Raw genomic sequence first — 22,755 nt, 5'->3', positions numbered from 1 at the left:
TGAATGCGTATGTAAATAAGGGATTTCTCTTTTTTATTTTTAAAAAATTTACAAAAATGTCGAAAAACCTGTTTTCGCTTTGACATTATGGGGTATTTTGTGTAGATTGATGAGAATGTATTTATTTTTAATCAATTTTAGAATAAAGCTGTAACTTAAGAAAATGTGGAAAAATAATAGTTTCCAAATGCACTTTACATATTTCAAGTAGACCACCATAGTCCCTGTGCTAAAGAACGCCAAGGTAAACTGTCTAAATGACGCCCCATAGCACTCAGATCTGTAGCCATGAAATGCTTTGAAAGGCTGGTCAGGGTTCACATAAACACTATCATCCCAGACACCCTGGACCCACTTCAATTTGCATACCGCCGTAATTGATGCACAGATGATGCAATCTCTACTGCACTCCACACTGCCCTTTCCCACTTGGACAAAGGGAATACCTACATGAGAATCCTGTTCATTAACTACAGCTCAACGTTCAACACCATAATGCCCTCCGAGCTCATCACTAAGCCAAGGACCCTGGGACCGAACACCTCCCTCTGCAACTGGATCCTGGACTTCCTGATGGGACGCCTACAGGTGGTGAGGGTAGGCAAAAACACATCTGCCACACTGAACCCCAGGGGAGCGTGCTTAGTCCCTTCCTGTACTCTCTGTTCACCCACGACTGCGTGGCCGCGCACAACTCCAACACCGTCATTAAGTTTGTTGACGACATGACGGTAGTAGTCCTCATCACCGGTGACGGTGAGACAGCCTATAGGGAGGAGGTCAGAGACCTGGCAGTGTGGTGCCAAGACAAAAACCTCAGAAAGGCAAAGGAGCTGATCATGGACTACAGTAAAAGGAGGGCCGAGCACGCCCCCATTCGCATCGACAGGTGGACAGTGGAGCAGGTCGGTGTCCACATCACTAAGGATGTATTATGGTCCAAACACACCGACACCGACGTGAAGAGGGCACAACAACACCTCTTCTGCCTTAGGAGGCTGATAAGATTTGGCATGGGCACTCAGATCGTAACAAAATGTGTACAGCGGCACCATTGAGAGTATCTTGACTGGCTGCATCACCGCTTGGTATGGCAACTGCTTGGAATCTGATCGCAAGGCGCTACAGAGGGAAGTGCCGTGTGCACGGCCCAGTACATCACTGGGGCCGAGCTCTCTGCCATCCAGAACCTCTATACCAGGCGGTGTCAGAGGAAGGCCCTAAAAATTGTCAAAGACTACAGACACCCAAGTCATAGACTGTTCTCTCTGCTACTGCACGGCAAGCGGTACCAATGCACCAAGTCTGGAACCAACAGGACCCGAACAGCTTCTACCCCTAAGCCATAAAACGTGTAAATAGTTTGTTAACATAGTGTAGTTAGTCCAGATATCTGCTTTGACCCTTTTTGCACAAACGTTTTTTGCCTCATCACACACGTTGCTGCTACTGTTAACTATCTGCCACTTTATTCCTAGTTATATGTACATATCTACCTCGATTACCTCGTATCCCTGCACATCGACTCGGTACTGGTATCCCTTGCATATAGCTAAGTTATCGTTACTCATTGTGTATCTATTTTTCAGTGTTTTACTTTTCTATAATTTCTCCTCTCTGCAGTGTTGGGAAGGGCCCATCGGTATGCATTTCACTATTAGGCCACACCTGTTGTTTACGAAGCATGCGACAAAAAACATTTGATTTTAATCCCAAAGAGCAAGCAAAATCCAAAACATTACCATAGGCACATTGGCTCGCACAAATCCCTTGGATGAAACCTAAGGAGGAACCCAGCTCACAGGGACGGCCCATCCTCTTCTGGCTGTACCTTCGTACAGCCTATCCAGTGTCCGTTTGTGTCACACTGTGTATCTTCCTGTCTCTATCTGATAACAGTGCTGTCTACCTCTCAGAACCTAGCCAGTAGACATCTCACTGTGAGGAGTCTGTCTGTTCCCTCTATCTCTCACAGGAGGGAGCTTCGTTATTTCCTCTCCTTCTTATTATTTCACCTTTCCCTGACATTCAGGGATTATTGATGATGTCTCCTGTCTCGCTGTGCAGCCGCCCTTTGACCTGTGGACAAGTCTTGTTTCGCTGCAGATAAGTGAAAATATGAGAACCCCATATTGGTTTCATAGCCAGGGATATAGGGAGAATATAGGGAGAATCCTTGAGGAGAAAGAACGTGAGAAGTGTGCAATTGAGATCCTCCCCTAAACTAGACACACTGTCGGGGTTGCTTTGATTGTTTTCTCTCCTTTCTGAAAACAACTACTCTCCTCAACCGGGAGGCTAGGTGAGAAGACCGGCTGCTGCACAGACAGAGAGAGAAAAGCTAAAGTCATTCAATTATTAATTGGGCTGAGGAGGAGGGGTCAAATGAGTCGATGCCTGGTTTAATAGCAGTCCCTGGCATGTAAGTGTCTGTCAGAGGCATGAATGAATTCTGGAGACAGGTTATCTTTACATCCCACCCTGGAGCTAAATGGAATGCAGGCTTATTGAATATGTATCAACACAGAACAAAAAGGCCACAAGAAACAGGACAGGGGCTGTCAGTGGATAGAAATGGGGATCAGGACAAACACCCACAAGGGGCTGTTAAGTCCCCAGTGTTGAAGTTGTCTGTGACTAAAGACAGTTGAGAAGCTTTACAGGTAATCTCTGATGAAGGAATGGATAGGGACTACATTACTGGATTAGGGTTAGGGGCTCAGGATGAAGATATTACATTCATTCATTCTCATTAAAAATTGCGATTGACCATTTTTAATTAATGGACACAATTTCAATTTCATGTGAGCTCAGGGACTCCTGAGGATGAAAGAGCAGAGTCATGCATGTGTAGCCTACTTAGCAGAGTGTCTCTCTGGTCAAAAGTCATTTGTGATGTGAAATCTATGTGGAAAAAGACATTGGATTTGCAAAAAGTCATAAACTGTTGTTTTGAGGCTGAATTCTCAACCACAGGTTTATGTCATCATGGTAACCAAAGATAAAATATGTTGAATTTGCACCTTTGACATAACATCAGATCGTAAACGTAATATCCACTAGAAGAAAAAAACAATAGGCTGGGCAGTATGTCCTACTGGAGAGTTGATCTATCTACAACAGTATGTCCCGTTGGTCTGTCATCCAGGGTATTAAAGGGATTTTAGCAATGAAGCCCTTTACCTACTTCTCCAGAGTCAGATTACTCGTGGATACCATTCGTATGTCTCTGCGTGCAGTTTGAATAAAGTTGCTAACTAGCGTTAGCGCAATGAGTGGAAGTCTATGGGTATCTATTAGCATGCTAGCAGATACCCATAGACTTCCAGTCATTGGGCTAATGCTAGTTAGCACTGGCTCGCAAAACTACTTCTAACTTCCTTCATACAGGACAGAGACATAAAAATGGCTTCCACAAGTTCATTTGACTCCGGGGAAGTAGATACTTTGGGGTCATTGCCAAAATCCCAAAGTATTCCTTTAACCTAGCCCAGCCCTATTGAGAATGATTGTTGTGGAATCACCACCTAATAGATTCAGAGTTGCTAACATAGGCATTCTAAAGGGTAGGTTAACAGAGCAAATTAAATATATCCATATTTTATTATACACTGAGTGTATAAAACATTAGGCACGCCTTCCAAATATTGAGTTGCACCCCCTTTTGCCCTCAGAACATCCTCAATTCATTGGGGCATGGACTCTACAAGGTGTCTAAAGCATTCCACAAGGATGCTGGCCCATGTTGACTCCACAGTTGTGTCAAGTTGGCTGGATGTCCTTTGGATGGTGGACCATTCTTGATACACATGGGAAACTGTTGAGCATGAAAAACCCAGCAGCGTTGCAGTTCTTGACAAATTCAAACCGGTTCACCTGGCACCTACTACCATAACCTGTTCAAAGGCACTTCAATCTTTTGTCTTGCCCATTCACCCCTCTGAATGGCACACACACACACAATCCATGTCTCAATTGTCTCAAGCATTACAAATCCTTCTTTAACCCGTCTCCTCCCCTTCATCTACACTGATTGTAGTGGATTTAACAGGAGATATCAATAAGGGATCATACTTCCACCTGGACTCACCTGATTAGGGTATGTCATGGAAAGAGCAGGTATTCCTGTTTTGTATACTCAGTGTACAACAAGTCCTCGTAATTTACAGCATTTCCCTCATCCAGACAACACAAAAATGTGCAAAAGTAACCAAATTAGCGGTAGGGATAAGGGCAACTTCTGCGCGGTGCTCAAGTTCAGAGAGATTGTCTGTCAAGACCGCTGTGAAGCGGAGACCCTGAGTCATGTATAGCGTTACTGTATAGCCACTGCATTCTGCACACCGTGTACTTCAATAATCTCAATTGCATTCCGTGTCATTTGGTGGTGCTATTCAATGAAGCACAGTGATAACACATTAAGTTGTTGTATAAATAAACAAAATATGACACTGCATTTCCATTTGAACTTTGTTGTGCTTTTAAATGGTTGAAAGCACAGCGATCACACATTTAGGTGACAACTAAACCAAAAAATAGACATTGATTTTCCATTCGAATTTGGTTGTGCTTTAAGATGGTTGAATGCATAGTCTTTTTGAATGGTTGAAAATAGGTTGTAATCTCGTTGATCACGTATCAACCAAATAATACCCAATTCTTCAAGTTGAAATGAAGTGGTATGCCCAGTAGGTGGACTACTGTAATGGATATTTCAATTTACCAATGGGCTAGTGATTCATTGCCTATCATCTTCTCCTCTCTCTTTCTCATTTGCCGAAAACTAAGTAGCTGTTAAGCAATTGGTTAATGCGTCATTTCTCAAATAGTTTGCGATGACTAGAGAGAGACAACATGAAGGGCAATGAAAAACAGCAGTCTTTTAATGCAGTCGCATCAAACATTCAACATCTTGAACATCAGACACGACCGGATATAAAATAACAACTTGACCGTTCCTCATTACCAACGGTTACATCTAATCCAATACTTCATATATGCATCAGGCCAAATCCCCAGTCTTGTTCTCTTCATGTGGGCTCTGTGGACATGGTGAACTTGGGCGAGAATGACACACTGTTTAGATTCCTTTAAGATGAATGAATTTCTTCTGTCATCCTGCTGGAGGCTCAGAGTACCTGTGGGTCCATTAGGCATGGGGAGCTGTGACACCTCTGGGGAAGGCTGGGTGGGTGGGGGCCACAAATTGATTCTCCTCTCAGGCGGAAGGAGAGGATTGGAAGGAGAGGGTGCAGAGGGGACCTGGGGCTGGTAATGGAGCTTTAGGAGTGAGCTTAATGCCTAGGATCAGAGAAATCAATGGAGAAATATAGTTTGGCCTCCCTCCAATCCCCTCTTGCCTCCTTTGTCTAAGTGGGTAGAGGTCAACGACAGAGAGGCGTCTGTCTGGTAAGACATGACTGAAGCCTCCCGTCCTCCACTGGTTGGTCACACATGGATCAGCCGTCCTGGATCTATGCATCTCGGTCAGTCAGAGAGACTACCCCAGGGACCGTTCACATGTGTGGTTTACGAATGATTGGTCGGCGACAGAGTGGGAATTTAACCATCAAAGCCAGTTCTTATGTGCGTTGTTCCACTGGCTTTGAATCCTTCCTCTAGCATTAGCCCATCTTTTGAGTCCTTTTACCATTCATAGGCCAGACATTCTGCACGCACATGTAGTCATATACTGATACAGTTGAACGGTTAATGTGATAATATACTAGAACTAAAATGTTGATTTGATACAACTGGGTGTGTGGGCAGGAACAGTCCTTCATAGATAACTGGGGTCCCGGTTGGCTCTCCTGGATCGGAACCGGATCTCAGACAGCTTGGAGTTGATGCCGGTGCCAATTTGTCCCTTCCTGGCCAATGGGAAGCGGGCTAGAGTGGCATCTGCGGAGGGAGAGAGCGACAGCACAACAACAGTTGGAGGAGGGTGGACGGCGCAGGAGTGACAGTAAGGAACACAGCCGTTTTTCAGCCCTGCCAGAGCTGTCAGGCCATTAAAAACAAAATGATGATGAATGAAGGGGGCTTACTGGATCGGAAATGGGCCCGGCCGCCTCCGCCACACACACCCTCTCAATCCTCATCTTCTCTAAATCATGTTTCACTTTTTTTTATTGAATTACGGTGGCACAGCACTCAAGCGCAACCTAATAATGCATGTGTAAATGATTCAGTTTTGGGATGCTACTTCAACTGTATCAGTGAGATACAGTGGCGTCCAGAGTTATTGACACCCTTGATAAAGATGAGCAATAATGACGGTATAAAATAATTCATTAAAATACTGAGCTATATTGTATGCTAAAAAAAAATTGGGGAACTATATTATTTTATAGTAATGCTCAGAGAAAAATACTTTGTTTGTACAGTCCAAAACGTGATTTTCCTGTGTTTTATATACTCCAAACAAAAATATAAACGCAACATGTAAAGTGTTGGTACCATGTTTCATGAGCTGAAATTAAAAAAATCCCAGAAATGTTCCACACACACAAAAAGCTTATTTGGCATTCTGACTGCCAGAAAATTGAATGTTAATTTCTCTACCATAAGCTGCCTCCAATGTCGTTTTAGAGAATTTGGCAGTACGTCCAACTGGCCTCACAACCACAGACCACGTGTAACCACGCCAGCCCAGGCCCAGCCCAGGACCTTCTTCCCTGCGGGATCGTCTGAAGGGGGGTGGGGGGGTGGGGGGGGGGTGCTGAGGACTATTTCTGTCTGTAATAAAGCCCATTTGTGGGGAAGAACAAATCCCAAGTGGGTGGGCCTAATGAAGTTATTTCAATACACTGATTTCCTTATATGAATTGTAACTTTGAAATTGTTACATGTTGTGTTTATAGTTTTGTTCAGTATATATAATTAACCTCACCAGTTATATTTTTTGGTAACTTGTTAATGGAAGTGTTCTTTCCACACTATGAGGTTGATATAATACTGTGAAATTGTGAAAATGATGATAATTCCCTTTTAGTGTAAGAGCAGTTTGAAAAGCCTGAATTATCAGCCTGTTGTTGTCAGATGGGGTTTTGGCCTCACCAGGCAGTAAATGAGTTAATAGATCAATAAGAAAGACAGCTCCAAACCTCTCTGCAAATAACAGCTAGTTTACAGTTTACCCTTCCCATTCAGACCACCCCAAGACAGTCTTAGCAAAATTCTTATTCAAAATGTGTATTTTTTTACCATTTTAATTTAAAACAATCACAGTACGGGTACTTCAATGTTACCTAGAAATGATTTAATATTTAGATAACAAACGGCTGCCTTAGACCGGCTTTCATTGGTCCAAGTAATAATTGTTTTGCTCAAAAAGGCAGGGGTCCAAATAATTGACACCCCTAAATATATATTATGAGGTTGGGAGATTGGGGACCTATCTGGCCTAGCTAAAGCCAACTTCATAAAATTGTTAGGTGGCAAGAAGTAGTACAGAGAAACAATAACAAAAAATAATAATGATATACTGTACATAGATTTTTCAACATGACAAATCTGAGGGGGCATGTGCCCCTTATGGGTCAAAGATCATACCTCCAAGACATGCTAACCTCCCCTGTTATGGGTAACGGTGAGAAGTTAGCATGTCTTGAAGGTATGATATAAAATGCTAACCTCCCCTGTTATTGGTAATGGTGAGAGGTTAGCATGTCTTGGGGGTATGATCTTTGACCCTCTGTAAATTATCTATAATCAACATGGTAGCATCCACATTAATGTTGAATTGTTTAGAAACATATTCTATTCTTATTTATAATAAAAGTGACTCCAAAATGACAATACATTATTTAGCACAAAATAATCTGAAACAGTCAAAACGAACTCCAAATGCATCCAACAAGTTTGGTATTTTGTCCCATATTCCTAATACGCAATAACTACAAACTTGTGACTACAAACCTTTGGACTACATTACTTATAAGAATCTTTAGTGGTGTCAATCATTTTGACCCGTACCTTTCTGAGCAATTGTATGAGTTTAAAGTAATATAATATCCCAATTTTTGGAGCATACAATATCGCTATTTGAATTATTATTAGAATTATTTATTTTATACAGTCATTACTGCTCATCTTTATTACAGGTGTCAATCATTTCAGACCCCACTGTATCTTTCTGATAATCGAGAAGGTGAGTGCTTTCACTCACCAATGAATGACCAAGTGAAATTGGAGAAAAATACAATGAAAGTTGGTAAAGGTTGTTTGTAAGGCTGAGGATCAGGTTATCATTTACTGTAGATGGCGTTGAGCTTGTGTGGGTCCAGGGCGGTGCGGTGGTTGGGGAAGGTTGGTCTGCGGCTCCGCCCCCCTCGCAGGTTGCTGTTCAGCAGGGTGTCCATGTCGAACACGCCCAGCAACAGAGTGCGCGCCATCGCCGTGGGAGACTGCGTCTGATTGGCTGCATGCCAAGACCGCATTTCACAGAAGACGCCGGAACTTGGGTATACCTCCAACTGGTTTACCTGCACAGCCAATTGGGAGACAGTGCGAATGTGATCAGAATCAAAACCCATTTAGACCTCCATAACCTTTGGAGGATCGATATCGTGACCTTCGGACTATTTGGTTCTATCTGCGCAAAGCATAGCTCTGAGATATTGAGTACCAAAGTTTTCACATCCCAGATCTCAGAACTGTTTTGTAGTGAATTATTATTTCATAAACCATTAAGGTCCTCACCTTAAAAGGTACCTAAAGTGCAGAGTATCAAAATCCTGAGAGGGGGGTGCAACTGCATATAGAACCTTCTGGCTCTTTAAATGTCAGTCTGGGTTCAATAAGGCTATATAAAGACAGTTCTGATGTAAAGACATGTTCAGATTTTAAGAAAACCGTAGCTATTAATGATAAAATAACACTATTGTACCAAGATAGTCAGACACATCAAATACATAAGAAATGTATTACGATCCTACGAAATATTATGGTCTCACTCAACAATACTTAGAGGGAGAAGGCAAAGACGTGTTCCGATTGGTCCGTCTGTATTTGTTCAGGCTTGTGATTGGATTGCAGATAGAACCTTACAGCGCCAAGTTCAAATGGGTTTCTAGTTTTTCATATTTCACATTTTTACTAACTTCTCAGACATATGTAGAACTATCTAAAGATCAATTATGTGACTAACTCATTTTAGACAAACATTTCAGATAGAACCATATAGTCCCATGGTCTCGATAAGTTAATGGCCGCTAAGTTAACAATCTGTCTTTATCTGGAATGAACAGCAAGTTTCCTTACATGGCCAGTCCCACTAACACAGTGTGTCTCTGAGCATGTCCTCATCCCGGGTAGGTCGGCTGCTGAGCCAAACAGAGAGCTGTGAGGGTTGTCGTCCTCTGTGATGTCACTCAGCTCTAAGTCTCCGTCCACACTGTGCTCACTGATGGCCATCTCGGGTCCAAAGTTTGACATGCTTCCATTCACGTCGTCCTGAGTCATAGCTGAGCGGTTGGACATGGGCTGATGATGAAGTGGGGGACTGAACCGTCGGCCAGATTGTCCTGACACAGAGTGGTGTGTGTATGTGTAGCTCTCGCCCCTCACTATTGCTGTGGAGACAGCCTGTGGGGACACTGCAGGGTGGAGGGGGTGGTTGGCTTGGCCCATGTTCTGCCACATGGTAGAAAGCAGGTCAGGGATCTCTGAGGGATGACACCACAAAGTTAAGAAGGAACACGCATGAGGGAAAGTGATCAATTTAGAGCAGGTGAAATATAAAACTGTATTGACCTTACTCATCCTCACCCTTTACTAGCATGTTTTGCAGCCATTGGTTTTCAGCCGCCATTTCGGCCTTCTCTTTCTCCAGTTCCCGAACCCGTGACCTGAGGAACTGGAGCTCTGCAGTGTGGGAAGGGTTAAATACATCTGTCTCCATCTTCATGGTCTGTGAAGGAAAGAGAAAAGCAGATGACTGATGAGTGAATGGTTTTGACTCACTTAGGAGAGACTTTCCATCGACTTTAATTGTATTGCCTAGATATACAGTGCCCTTGACTTTTTCCACATTTTGTTACGTTACAACCGTATTCTAAAATGGCTTAAATGAAGAAAAAAAAGAAAATCCTCAGCAAACAGTACCCCATAATGACAAAGTGAAAACTGGTATTTATTAAGTTTGCAAATGTATTAAAAATTAAAAACAGAAATACCTTATTTAGATAAGTATTCAGACCGTTTTGCTATGAGACTCGAAATTGACATCAGATGCATCCTGTTTCCATTGATCATCCTTGAGATGTTTCTACAACTTGGAGTCCACCTGTGGTAAATTCAATTGATTATTGATCATTATACCCTGATGAAGACAGCTTGTCTGTTGAAATGTTGGATATTAGGTTATTCAATTATTGCATCTGAGCCCCTAGTGTGCGGCTCTCCTTTCATTTTTCAAGTGTTCTATTCAGCTAGCCAGCACCTTGCCTAAATAGGTGTGCATCTCTTTCGCCTCTAGAAAATTCAATTGATTGGACATGATTTGGAAAGGCACACACCTGTCTATATAAGGACCCACAGTTGACAGTGCATGTCAGGGCAAAAACCAAGCAATGAGGCTGAACGAATTGTCCGTAGAGCTCCGAGACATGATTGTGTCGAAGCACAGATCTAGGGAAGGGTACCAAGAACACAGTGGCCTCCATCATTCTTAAATGAAAGAAGTTTGGAACCACCAAGACTCTCTCTAGAGCTGGCTGCCTGGCCAAACTGAGCAATCAGGGGAGAAGGGCATTGGTCAGGGAGGTGACCAAGAACCTGATGGTCACTCTGACAAAGCTCTAGAGTTCCTCTGTGGAGATTGGAGAACCTTCCAGAAGGACAACAATCTCTGCAGCACTCCACCAATCAGGACGTTAAGGTAGTGGCCAGACGGAAGGCACTCCTCAGTAAAAGGCACATGACAGCCCTCTTGGAGTTTGCCAAAAGGCACCTAAAGACTCACCTAAAGAAACAAGATTCTCTGGTCTGATGAAACCAAGATTTATCTCTGGCCTGAATGCCAAACGTCACATGTGGAGGAAATCTGGCACCATCCCTACGGTGAAGCATGGCTGTGGGGGTGTTTTTCAGCAGCAGGGACTGGGAGACTAGTCAAGATTGAGGCAAAGATGAACCGAGCAAAGTACAGAGAGATCCTTGATGAAAACCTGCTCCAGAGCGCTCAAGACCTCAGACTGGGGCGAAGGTTCACCTTCCAACAGGACAACGACCTTAAGGACACAGCCAAAACAATGCAGGAGTGGCTTTGGGACAAGTCTCTGAATGTCCTTGAGTGGCCCAGCCAGAGCCCGGACTTGAACCCGATCGAACATCTCGGGAGAGACCTGAAAATAGCTGTGCTGCAACGCTCCCCATCCAACCTGACAGAGCTTGAGAGGATCTGAAGAGAAGAATGGGATAAACTCCCCAAATACAGCTTGTAGTTTCATACCCAAGAAGACTCGAGGCTATAATTGCTGCCAAAGGTGCTCCAAAAAAGTACTGAGTAAAGGGTCTGAATACTTAGGTAAAAGTGATATTTCTGTTTTTATTTCTAAAAACCTGTTTTTGCTTTGTCATTATGGGGTATTGTGTGTAGATTGTAATTATTATTATTTTAAAATCAATTTTAGAATAAGGCTGCAACATAACAAACAGTCGGAAGTTTACATACTCTTAGGTTGGAGTCATTAAAACTTGTTTCTTGTTAACAAACTATAGTTTTGGCAAGTCGGTTAGGACATCTACTTTGTGAATGACACACATATTTTTTCCAACAATTGTTTACAGAGAGATTATTTCACTTATAATTCACTGTATCACAATTCCAGTGGGTCAGAAGATTACATACACTAAGTTGACTGTGCCTTTACACAGCTTGGAAAATTCCAGAAAATTATGTCATGGCTCTAGAAGCTTCTGATAGGCTAATTGACATCATTCCAGTCAATTGGAGGTGTACCTGGGGATGTATTTCAAGGCCTACCTTCAAACTCAGTGCCTCTTTGCTTGACATCACAGGAAATCAAAAGAAATCAGCCAAGACCCCAGAAAAAAATTGTAGACCTCCACAAGTCTGGTTCATCCGTGGGAGCAATTTCCAAATGCCTAAAGGTACCACGCTCATCTGTACAAACAATAGCACGCAAGTATAAACACCATGGGACCACAAAGCCATCATACCGGTCAGGAAGGAGACACGTTCCGTCTCCTAGAGATGAACGTACTTTGGTGCAAAAAGTACAAATCAATCCCAGAACAGCAGCAAAGGACCTTGTGAAGATGCTGGAGGAAATGGGTACAAAAGTATCTATATCCACAGTAAAACGAGTTCTTTATCGACATAACCTGAAAGGCCACTCAGCAAGGTAGAAGCCACTGCTCCAAAACCGCCATTAAAAAAACAGACTACGGTTTGCGACTGCACATTGGGACAAAGATCGTACTTTTTGGAGAAATGTCCTCTGGTCTGATGAAACAAAAATAGAACTGTTTGGCCATAATGACCATCATTATGTTTGGAGGAAAAAGGGGGAAGCTTGCAAGCCGAAGAACCCCATCCCAACCGTAAAGCACGGGGGTGGCAGCATCCTGTTGTGGGGTGCTTTGCTGCAGGAGGGACTGGTGCACTTCAAAAAATAGATGGCATCACGAGGAATGACAATTATTTGGATATATTGAAGTAACATCTCAAGACATCAGTCAGGAAGTTAAAGCTTTTTCGCAAATGGTTCTTCCATATGGACAATGACCTCAAGCTTACTTCCAAAGTTGTGGCAAAATGGCTTAAGGACAACAAAGTCAAGGTATTGGAGTGGCCATCACAAAGCCCTGACCTCAAATCCTATAGAAAATATGTGGGCAAAACTGAAAAAGTGTGTGCGAGCAAGGGGGCCTACAAACCGAACTCAATTACACCAGCTCTGTCCGGAGGAAGGGGCCAAAATTCACCCAGCTTATTGTGGGAAGCTTGTGGAAGGCTACCCGAAACGTTTGACCTAAGTTAAACAATTTAAAGGCAATGCTACCAAATACTAATTGAGTGTATGTAAACTTCTGACCCACTGGGAATGTGATGAAATAAATAAAAGCTAAAGTAAATAATTATCTCTACTATTATTCTTACATTTCACACTCTTAAAATAAAGTGGTGAACCTAACTGACCTAAAACAAGATTTTTTTTTACTAGGATTAAATATCAGGAATTGTGAAATACTGATTTTAAATGTATTTGGCTAAGGTGTATGTAAACTTCTGACTTCAACTGTAGATGTCAAGATCCCAAAGAAGTGGAAGAGGGCATTCAGATCATTCAATTGTAGTTCTTACAGGAATTAAATGGTAACCTGGTTTTTCAATAGGACTTTTACAAATGAAAAATAGTCTTGACATTTAAAAAACTATAATTTCCTCAAAGGCTCTGTGTATTTTAAAGCTATTTCTAAGTTTAAATGTGTCACCTTTGACAGAAAATGGTAACAGGCATTCACAGAACGCTGTGACAAACATATATGAAGCAAGAAGGAGGATGAATAACAGCATTTAGGGGTAAAAGAACACTTCCATTAGCAAGTTATCAAAAAAGATAGGCCAAAACATAACTGGTGAGGTTAATTATATATACTGAACATAACTATAAACAATTTCAAAGATTTTACTGAGTTACAGTTCATATACGGAAATCAGTCAATTGAAATAAATAAATGAGGCCTTAATCTATGGATTTCACATGACTGGGCAGGGGCACAGTCGTGGAGGGCAAATGCCCGCCCACTGGGGAGCCAGGACCTGCCAATCAGAATGAGTTTCTCCCCACAAAAGGGCTTTATTACAGACAGAAATACTCCTCAGATTCATCAGCTGTCCAAGTGCCTGGTCTCAGATGATCCCTCAGGTATAGAAGCCAGATCTGGAGGTCCTGGGCTGGAGAGGTTACAAGTGGTCTGCGCTTGTGAGTTCGGTTGGACGCACTTCCAAATTCTCTAAAACAACGGAGGTGGCTTATGGTAGAGAAATTAACACTCAATTATCTGGAAACAGCTCTGGTGGACATTCCTGCAGTCAGAATGCCAACTGCACACTCCCTCAAAATGTGAGACATCTGCGGCAATGTGTTGTGTGACAAAACTGCACATTTTAAAGTGGCATGTTATTGATCCCAGCACAAGTTGCACCTGTGTAATGAGCATGCTGTTTAATCAGCTTTTTTGATATGCCACACCTGTCAGGTGGGTGAATAATCGTTGCAATGGAGAAATGCTCACTAACAGGGATATAAACAATTTTGTGCACAAACTTGGAGAGAAATAAGCTTTGTGTACGTATGGAGCATTTCTGGGATCTTTTATTTCAGCTCATGAAACATGGACCAACACTTTACATGTTGAGTTTATATTTTTCTTCAGTATACATACTTAGAATTCCTCTCACACGGAAACAAAAATGTCACTAGAAAGGCTTTGATGAACATTCAATTAAAATTAAGATTCATTGTTCTTAAAGTTATCCATTTGTTTTTTCAAAGCCATCAGCTATTCCAGGAAAATAAGATGCCTGAAATTATGGTTGCTCCCTGAAGGGAAAGGGAAAAAAGGGCAAATATTATAATCTGTCATCTCACTCATTAATATGCAAATTGAATCGTGTTTAGTCAATTATTTTACCATGGAAGTTGGGTTGTTATATGCCACATCATATTTGAAGAGATGCAGAAAACATTACGTTGATGCATTTTCAATTTGAATATTAATGAAGTTTACATCATTTACCAGTTCCCGGATTTAACAGGTCCTTGCATTTATTAAAGTGTACACAACAAACATTTCTACAAGGCAGAGCTAGAAAACAAGGCAATCTGACATGTTGGAATAAACCTGGAATCCCAATATTTTAGCAGTTGAGCTGTACAGTCTTCTTTGTGCATCCCTCTGACAACAGTGAAATAACATCTAGTGTTATTTTATACAAGTTCTATAGGTGGAAAATACAGAATGAAGCCGATACTGGGCATTTCCATGTAAAAGGACCCATGACCATCAGCATGTGAAGTTCATAGGAGTATGTCATATTGGGTGTCAAATTAAAGCTAAAAATCTCTCTCTCTCTCTATATATATATATATATATATTTTTTTTATTTTTTTAAATAAAAGCATATACAGTGCCTTGCGAAATTATTCGGCCCCTTTGAACTTTGCGACCTTTTGCCACATTTCAGGCTTCAAACATAAAGATATAAAACTGTATTTTTTTGTGAAGAATCAACAACAAGTGGGACACAATCATGAAGTGGAACGACATTTATTGGATATTTCTAACTTTTTTAACAAATCAAAAACTGAAATATTGGGCGTGCAAAATTATTCAGCCCCTTTACTTTCAGTGCAGCAAACTCTCTCCAGAAGTTCAGTGAGGATCTCTGAATGATCCAATGTTGACCTAAACGACTAATGATGATAAATACAATCCACCTGTGTGTAATCAAGTCTCCGTATAAATGCACCTGCACTGTGATAGTTTCAGAGGTCCGTTAAAAGCGCAGAGAGCATCATGAAGAACAAGGAACACACCAGGCAGGTCCGAGATACTGTTGTGAAGAAGTTTAAAGCCGGATTTGGATACGAAAAGATTTCCCAAGCTTTAAACATCCCAAGGAGCACTGTGCAAGCGATAATATTGAAATGGAAGGAGTATCAGACCACTGCAAATCTACCAAGACCTGGCCGTCCCTCTAAACTTTCAGCTCATACAAGGAGAAGACTGATCAGAGATGCAGCCAAGAGGCCCATGATCACTCTGGATGAACTGCAGAGATCTACAGCTGAGGTGGGAGACTCTGTCCATAGGACAACAATCAGTCGTATATTGCACAAATCTGGCCTTTATGAAAGAGTGGCAAGAAGAAAGCCATTTCTTAAAGATATCCATAAAAAGTGTCGTTTAAAGTTTGCCACAAGCCACCTGGGAGACACACCAAACATGTGGAAGAAGGTGCTCTGGTCAGATGAAACCAAAATTGAACTTTTTGGCAACAATGCAAAACGTTATGTTTGGCGTAAAAGCAACACGGCTCATCACCCTGAACACACCATCCCCACTGTCAAACATGGTGGTGGCAGCATCATGGTTTGGGCCTGCTTTTCTTCAGCAGGGACAGGGAAGATGGTTAAAATTGATGGGAAGATGGATGGAGCCAAATACAGGACCATTCTGGAAGAACCTGATGGAGTCTGCAAAAGACCTGAGACTGGGACAGAGATTTGTCTTCCAACAAGACAATGATCCAAAACATAAAGCAAAATCTACAATGGAATGGTTCAAAAATAAACATATCCAGGTGTTAGAATGGCCAAGTCAAAGTCCAGACCTGAATCCAATCGAGAATCTGTGGAAAGAACTGAAAACTGCTGTTCACAAATGCTCTCCATCCAACCTCACTGAGCTCGAGCTGTTTTGCAAGGAGGAATGGGAAAAAATGTCAGTCTCTCGATGTGCAAAACTGATAGAGACATACCCCAAGCGACTTACAGCTGTAATCGCAGCAAAAGGTGGCGCTACAAAGTATTAACTTAAGGGGGCTGAATAATTTTGCACGCCCAATTTTTCAGTTTTTGATTTGTTAAAAAAGTTTGAAATATCCAATAAATGTCGTTCCACTTCATGATTGTGTCCCACTTATTGTTGATTCTTCACAAAAAAATACAGTTTTATATCTTTATGTTTGAAGCCTGAAATGTGGCAAAAGGTCGCAAAGTTCAAGGGGGCCGAATACTTTCGCAAGGCACTGTAGTAGTGGAAAATAATTGTAACATCTAAACTGCTGTGAAATATATTTTCCAGAACCAAAAGTATTGTACAAAACCAAAAGTAAAAATAAAACTTAAGCACGGGAAGCATACAGAAATAATGCATATAGAACAGGTCTACCACTTTTTAGACTTGCTTTCAATGAGAATTATAGATTCATAACACATTTCTATATGAATTTGGTCGGGTTGCCCAAAGAGAGACATATTGCAGCTTTAAGTGATTAAAACACATAATTATGTTACCAAATCCGTAATGAAAGTACTGAATAATCTGTAATGGAATTACTACTTTTAAAATTGGCTACAATGGGAAATCATAGTATTCACAAACCCCAGTTTGGTCAGCTGCTACTATCCTCCCTTTCACTGGCATACTGATAACTGTTTTCTTTCTCTTTCTGTCATCTGGTGGTCTAAGCAAGACTGTGAAAACAGTCTGGACAACCCCGCCGTCTCACTCTCCCTCTCTCTGTCTCGCTCTCCCTCCTTCTCCAGTTAATGTAATCTCTACCGGCTCTTACTGACACCTACCAGCTACCCTCTTTTCATTTACTGTAACAAGCATCCTCATCCACTGAGCACCGACTAACACAGGATGTCCATGGATGTTGAAAAGTAATTGAAATTTGGTCTAGCTGCCCTGGCTGGACCAAATCTGAACCAATTATAGACGTCTATGTTTCACAAGATTGGATAACACAGTACAGTAGACCACAACAGAGAACAGTAAAGTACAGTAAAGAAAAGTAGAATACAGTACTACAGTACCATTCAGTAGAGTAGAGTAGAGTATAATGTATTGCATTTACTGTACTCCACTGTAGTGTACTGAACTCTACTGTGGTGATGGGGGGGAAATCAATAGTTACATATTGGGATATTATTTTTTATGACATAACGTATCGTCTTGACAATGTCGCAATAACATTTTTGTGCTAGATGGCTGTACCTGCACCAAAACGCCAGTATTTTTTCTTCATAGCGTTTTCTCCATCTTCTTTTAAAATAGGGAGACAATTTGTTTTCAAGCATTTTAATTTATATTTCTCATGGCTCTATCTTGTCCCTCTGCAGCAGACACACAGTGAGCAATGTTTGGAACCTTGAATCGCAATACATACAGAATCGTGAGAATAGCAATACCTATCGCCACCTACAGTTGAAGTCGGAAGTTCACATACACCTTAGCCAACTACATTTAACATCAAGTTTTTCACAATTCCTGACATTTACTCCCAGTAGAAATTCCCTGCCAGGTCAGTTAGGATCACCACTGTATTTTAAGAAAGTGAAATGTCAGAATAATAGTAGAGAGAATTATATATTTCAGCTTTTATTTCTTTCATCACATTCCCAGTGGGTCAGAAGTTTACATACAGTGGGGCAGAAAAGTATTTAGTCAGCCACCAATTGTGCAAGTTCTCCCACTTAAAAAGATGAGAGAGGCCTGTAATTTTCATCATGGGTACACTTCAACTATGACAGACAAAATGAGAAGAAAAAAAAATCCAGAAAAAAAATGTGTAGGATTTTTTATACATTTATTTGCAAATTATGGTGGAAAATAAGTATTTGGTCAATAACAAAAGTTTATCTCAATACTTTGTTATATACCCTTTGTTGGCAATGACAGATGTCAAACGTTTTCTGTAAGTCTTCACAAGGTTTTCACACACTGTTGCTGGTATTTTGGCCCATTCCTCCATGCAGATCTCCTCTAGAGCAGTGATGTTTTGGGGCTGTTGCTGGGCAACACAGACTTTCAACTCCCTCCAAAGATTTTCTATGGGGTTGAGATCTGGAGAATGGCTAGGCCACTCCAGGACCTTGAAATGCTTCTTACGAAGCCACTCCTTCGTTGCCCGGGCGGTGTGTTTGGGATCATTGTCATGCTGAAAGAACCAGCCACGTTTCATCTTCGATGCCCTTGCTGATGGAAGGAGGTTTTCACTCAAAATCTCATGATACATGGCCCCATTCATTCTTTCCTTTACACGGATCAGTCGTCCTGGTCCCTTTGCAGAAAAACAGCCCCAAAGCATGATGTTTCCACCCCCATGCCTCACAGTAGGTATTGTGTTCTTTGGATGCAACTCAGCATTCTTTGTCCTTCAAACACGACAAGTTGAGTTTTTACCAAAAAGTTATATTTTGGTTTCATCTGACCATATGACATTCTCCCAATCTTCTTCTGGATCATCCAAATGCTCTCTAGCAAACTTCAGACAGGCCTGGACATGTACTGGCTTAAGCAGGGGGACACATCTGGCACTGCAGGATTTGAGTCCCTGGCGGCGTAGTGTGTTACTGATGGTAGGTTTTGTTACTTTGGTCCCAGCTCTCTGCAGGTCATTCACTAGGTCCCCCCGTGTGGTTCTGGGATTTTTGCTCACCGTTCTTGTAATCATTTTGACCCCACGGGGTGAGATCTTGCGAGGAGCCCCAGATCGAGGGAGATTATCAGTGGTCTTGTATGTCTTCCATTTTCTAATAATTGCTCCCACAGTTGATTTCTTCAAACCAAGCTGCTTACCTATTGCAGATTCAGTCTTCCCAGCCTGGTGCAGGTCTACAATTTTGTTTCTGGTGTCCTTTGACAGCTCTTTGGTCTTGGCCATAGTGGAGTTTGGAGTGTGACTGTTTGAGGTTGTGGACAGGTGTCTTTTATACTGATAACAAGTTCAAACAGGTGCCATTAATACAGGTAACGAGTAGAGGACAGAGGAGCCTCTTAAAGAAGAAGTTACAGGTCTGTGAGAGCCAGAAATCTTGCTTGTTTGTAGGCGACCAAATACTTATTTTCCACCATAATTTGCAAATAAATTCATAAAAAATCCTACAATGTGATTTTCTGGATTTTTTCTTCTCATTTTGTCTGTCATAGTTGAAGTGTACCTATGATGAAAATGACAGGCCTCTCTCATATTTTTAAGTGGGAGAACTTGCACAATTGGTGGCTGACTAAATACTTTTTTGCCCCACTGTATCCAATGCAAAAAACATCTACATTTAAATGGTAATAATATTACATTTGCATATATTTCTGTTAATTCCCATATATTCCCATTAATTCCCATATATTCCCATGGAAAGTTTCCACCTCTGAATATTCCCCAAAATGTGAAACCCTACTTAAAACAATAAAAGGCTACTCTAAAATGTGTAGTTTTGTCACACAACGCCACAGGTGCCTCAAGTTTTGAGGGAGCGTGCAAAAGGCATTCTGACTGCAGGAATGTCCACCAGAGCTGTTGCCAGAGAATTGAATGTTAATTTCTCTACCATAAGCTGCTTCCATCGTAGTTTTAAAGAATTTAGCAGTATCCAACCGGCCTCACAACCGCAGACCACGTGTAACCATGCCAGCCCAGGATCTCCACATCCGGGTTCTTCACCTGTGAGATCATCTTAGACCAGCCACCAGGTCAGCTGATGAAACTGAGGAGTATTTCTGTCTGTAATAATGCCGTTTTGTGAGGAAAAACTCATTCTGATTAGCTGGCCCTGGCTCCCCATGGCTGCGCCACCACCATGTGAAATCCATAGATGAGGGCTTAATTTATTTATTTCAATTGACTGATTTCCTTATATGAACTGTAACTCAGTAAAATCATTGAGTATATATTTTTGTTCAGTATACATATATTTTAGTTGATACGACTATATTCTGATCATCAGAACATTATATCTCAAAAAAATGATATCTCTAAAAAGGGTGTCAGACCTGATCCCTGCCTGTTTCATTATATTACTATGAGTTCATTTTAGTATACTGTAAATGAACCGTATGCTTTCAGTTGAGCGTACTAGCTCTTTGCCTGTCTACCGGAAGTTGATATTGTTGCTATGCGACCTCTTGCTAGCTAGTTAGCATAACAAATTACTAGTTAGATATTTTACGACTTCGGGTATTTCTTAAATTCAATGTGGAGTGCGATTGTAAATTCAGAGCGTTGTCAGATTGTCCGTTTGTAAATTCGGAGTGTACACTGGAGAAGTAGGGTTGATTTGAGCATTCTGACCATACAACTGCAGTCAAGCACCCAAGGTAATGCTGGCTAGCTTGCTAGCTACTTCCAGACACAAATGAGAGTGACCACCCTGACCATTTTACTCGCCCTAGCAAAGCTGGTTAGGAAGTTATGTTATCCAGAGCATTGGTGACTAACTGTGTTGCTGGCAAAAATGTAATTGTGCCTTTTGCAGATGTGTACTGACACCGGCTATATTCAACAGGAGTTGAGCGCTCATAAATTCATTATTCTGCGCTCTAGTACACTCAGATGAGAGTGCCCTGAAATCGGAGTAGATAGTCAGAGCAAATTTATGAAAGCACCCGAATGTCCATTGAGAACGCACTACGACTATACCATTTAGCTAAGCTAAGAGGGAATAATCAAGTCAATAAACGTTGGGTAGTTAGTTAGATAACCCCTAGTTAACATACTGGCAAGTTTGATGTATAAGTGGCCAACTAACATACCGGTAGAGACTGCTGTAATTATATGCTATGTGGTTCGTAAGGACAGTGTAGCTAACAAATTGTCAGCCAACATAACTTGTAAGGTAACTTATTTGAAAAGTCATTACTTTATTACATTGCTCAACATTTTCTTAACATTTGTCATCATCAGTTAAAGTAATGAATTTGCATCTGCTCTCGTTGTACTTCAACTGCATATTTTCCATCATCTTCTTCAAATCTGAAAATGACATATAGCCACTCCTATTTCCTGAAGAATTGCATTATGGGCCCTAAAGTACGGAAATAGTGTCCTCTGCGCGTATACTTCATATTTTGGCGAATTTAGTACGACATCCGGGAACTTTTGGCATAATAACTATATCCATACTATGACCAATAAGCATACTACATACTCAATTCACGTCACAAATAGTTCGGTTAGTATGAGTATTCAAACACAGCTCAAGAGTTCCTTCCCAGCTAGAAGTGAACTGTGAAGGCGTTTGCATGCCTGTCCAGGCATGGTGAGATCTTGCAGGCATCTGCAATGTAATCTGGCAGGTACACACACCTCTTTTGGTTCTGTTCACCTGCTCAGATGTTACTGACACATGCCAGATCTTACAAAGCCTGGATAGGTATTTTACATATCAGATAACCACATCGTATGTAATAGCAATCTGCTTCCCGACGGCACAGTAGATGTGGTTGACGCATGCAACATTGAGCAGTGGAAAGAAACCCTTGGTTCACCTGTTGTGTGTGGCAGGTGATATACTGTACTAGCTAATTAGCCCAATTGAGCAACTACTCATGCCACAGCAGTGTCATGTCCTAGAGAGTCAATGGACTCTCTTTCTCTAGTTGGCTTCAGAATTTGAATAGCATACATTGAAGATAGCATCACTAGGCTTCGCATTTAGTATTAACGTTACTCTTTGTAGCTACAGTAGTTAGCTAGCTGACCGCTAGTGTGTGGATGGTTCATCATCCTAAAACCGAGTTGGTGGATTGATTCCATGATATGCAGCTGGCCACCTGCAGTAGCCATTGAATGAACACTCCGTACCCCAATGTAGTATTACAGTTAATGTTTCCAAATGTGACCAAACAAACACTAATGTGCAATTAGTTGAAGTAGCTAGGTATACAGAGGAGAAAACATCTTACTCTATTGCCAATGCTAACCGTCTCTATTCTTTGTTGTAGGACGCTTTCTTGATTCCGCTCACCCTCACATTTACACGGCTGTGGTTCCAGCATTTCTTGCATATTATCGTAAAGAATATCCTAAAGGTGACTCGTCGTTTCTTCCTTAAATGGTAATGTCTCCGTTTCAATATGCAATAGTCGCGTGTTTGTTGTCATCAACTGACAATATCAAATCAAAACATTGAAAGTGAAAGCAAGCATGCTGTCAAAAAACATATCCGGTGTTTAAAGCGATCGTTTCCGGTATGACCGGAATCAAGTAGGACT

The 22,755-nt window shown here is 41.5% G+C and overlaps 1 protein-coding gene across 4 annotated transcripts; it reads right to left on the bottom strand.

The window, feature by feature from the left end:
* Positions 1 to 2,752: 2,752 nt before the first annotated feature.
* LOC139416887 (uncharacterized) lies at positions 2,753 to 22,735 on the bottom strand. 4 transcript variants are annotated; one of them, XM_071166050.1, is made up of 5 exons: positions 22,447 to 22,735; positions 9,772 to 9,913; positions 9,265 to 9,668; positions 8,258 to 8,486; positions 2,753 to 5,901 (listed from the first exon to the last, which is right to left on the bottom strand). In XM_071166050.1, exons 1-5 carry the CDS (start codon positions 22,546 to 22,548, stop codon positions 5,780 to 5,782), a joined length of 999 nt encoding a protein of 332 aa, XP_071022151.1. In that variant the 5' UTR covers positions 22,549 to 22,735; the 3' UTR covers positions 2,753 to 5,779. The 4 variants fall into 4 exon arrangements, 3 of the variants coding, with proteins under 3 accessions (XP_071022151.1, XP_071022159.1, XP_071022167.1); XR_011635138.1 differs by having other exon boundaries at positions 4,463 to 5,901; positions 8,171 to 8,486; positions 22,447 to 22,670; XM_071166058.1 differs by having other exon boundaries at positions 4,463 to 5,901; positions 22,465 to 22,670.
* Between the last annotated feature and the right edge of the window lie 20 nt (positions 22,736 to 22,755).

The sequence above is a fragment of the Oncorhynchus clarkii genome, chromosome 1 (assembly GCF_045791955.1).
Source record: "Oncorhynchus clarkii lewisi isolate Uvic-CL-2024 chromosome 1, UVic_Ocla_1.0, whole genome shotgun sequence".
Classification (NCBI taxonomy): domain Eukaryota; kingdom Metazoa; phylum Chordata; class Actinopteri; order Salmoniformes; family Salmonidae; genus Oncorhynchus; species Oncorhynchus clarkii.
Note: the sequence above shows the minus strand (reverse complement) of the source record. Positions and strands in the feature narration are given on the sequence as shown.

Bases quoted from the DNA above. Each gene is read 5' to 3' on its own strand.
- LOC139416887 (XM_071166050.1), bottom strand. From the start codon at position 22,548: ATGCAAGAAATGCTGGAACCACAGCCGTGTAAATGTGAGGGTGAGCGG. The intron at 9,669-9,771 runs GTGAGGATGAGT...GTCATCCCTCAG, and splicing joins GCAAAACATGCTAGTAAAGG to AGATCCCTGACCTGCTTTCT. The intron at 5,902-8,257 runs GTAAATGATAAC...CTCCCTCCGCAG, and splicing joins CAAGCTCAACGCCATCTACA to ATGCCACTCTAGCCCGCTTC.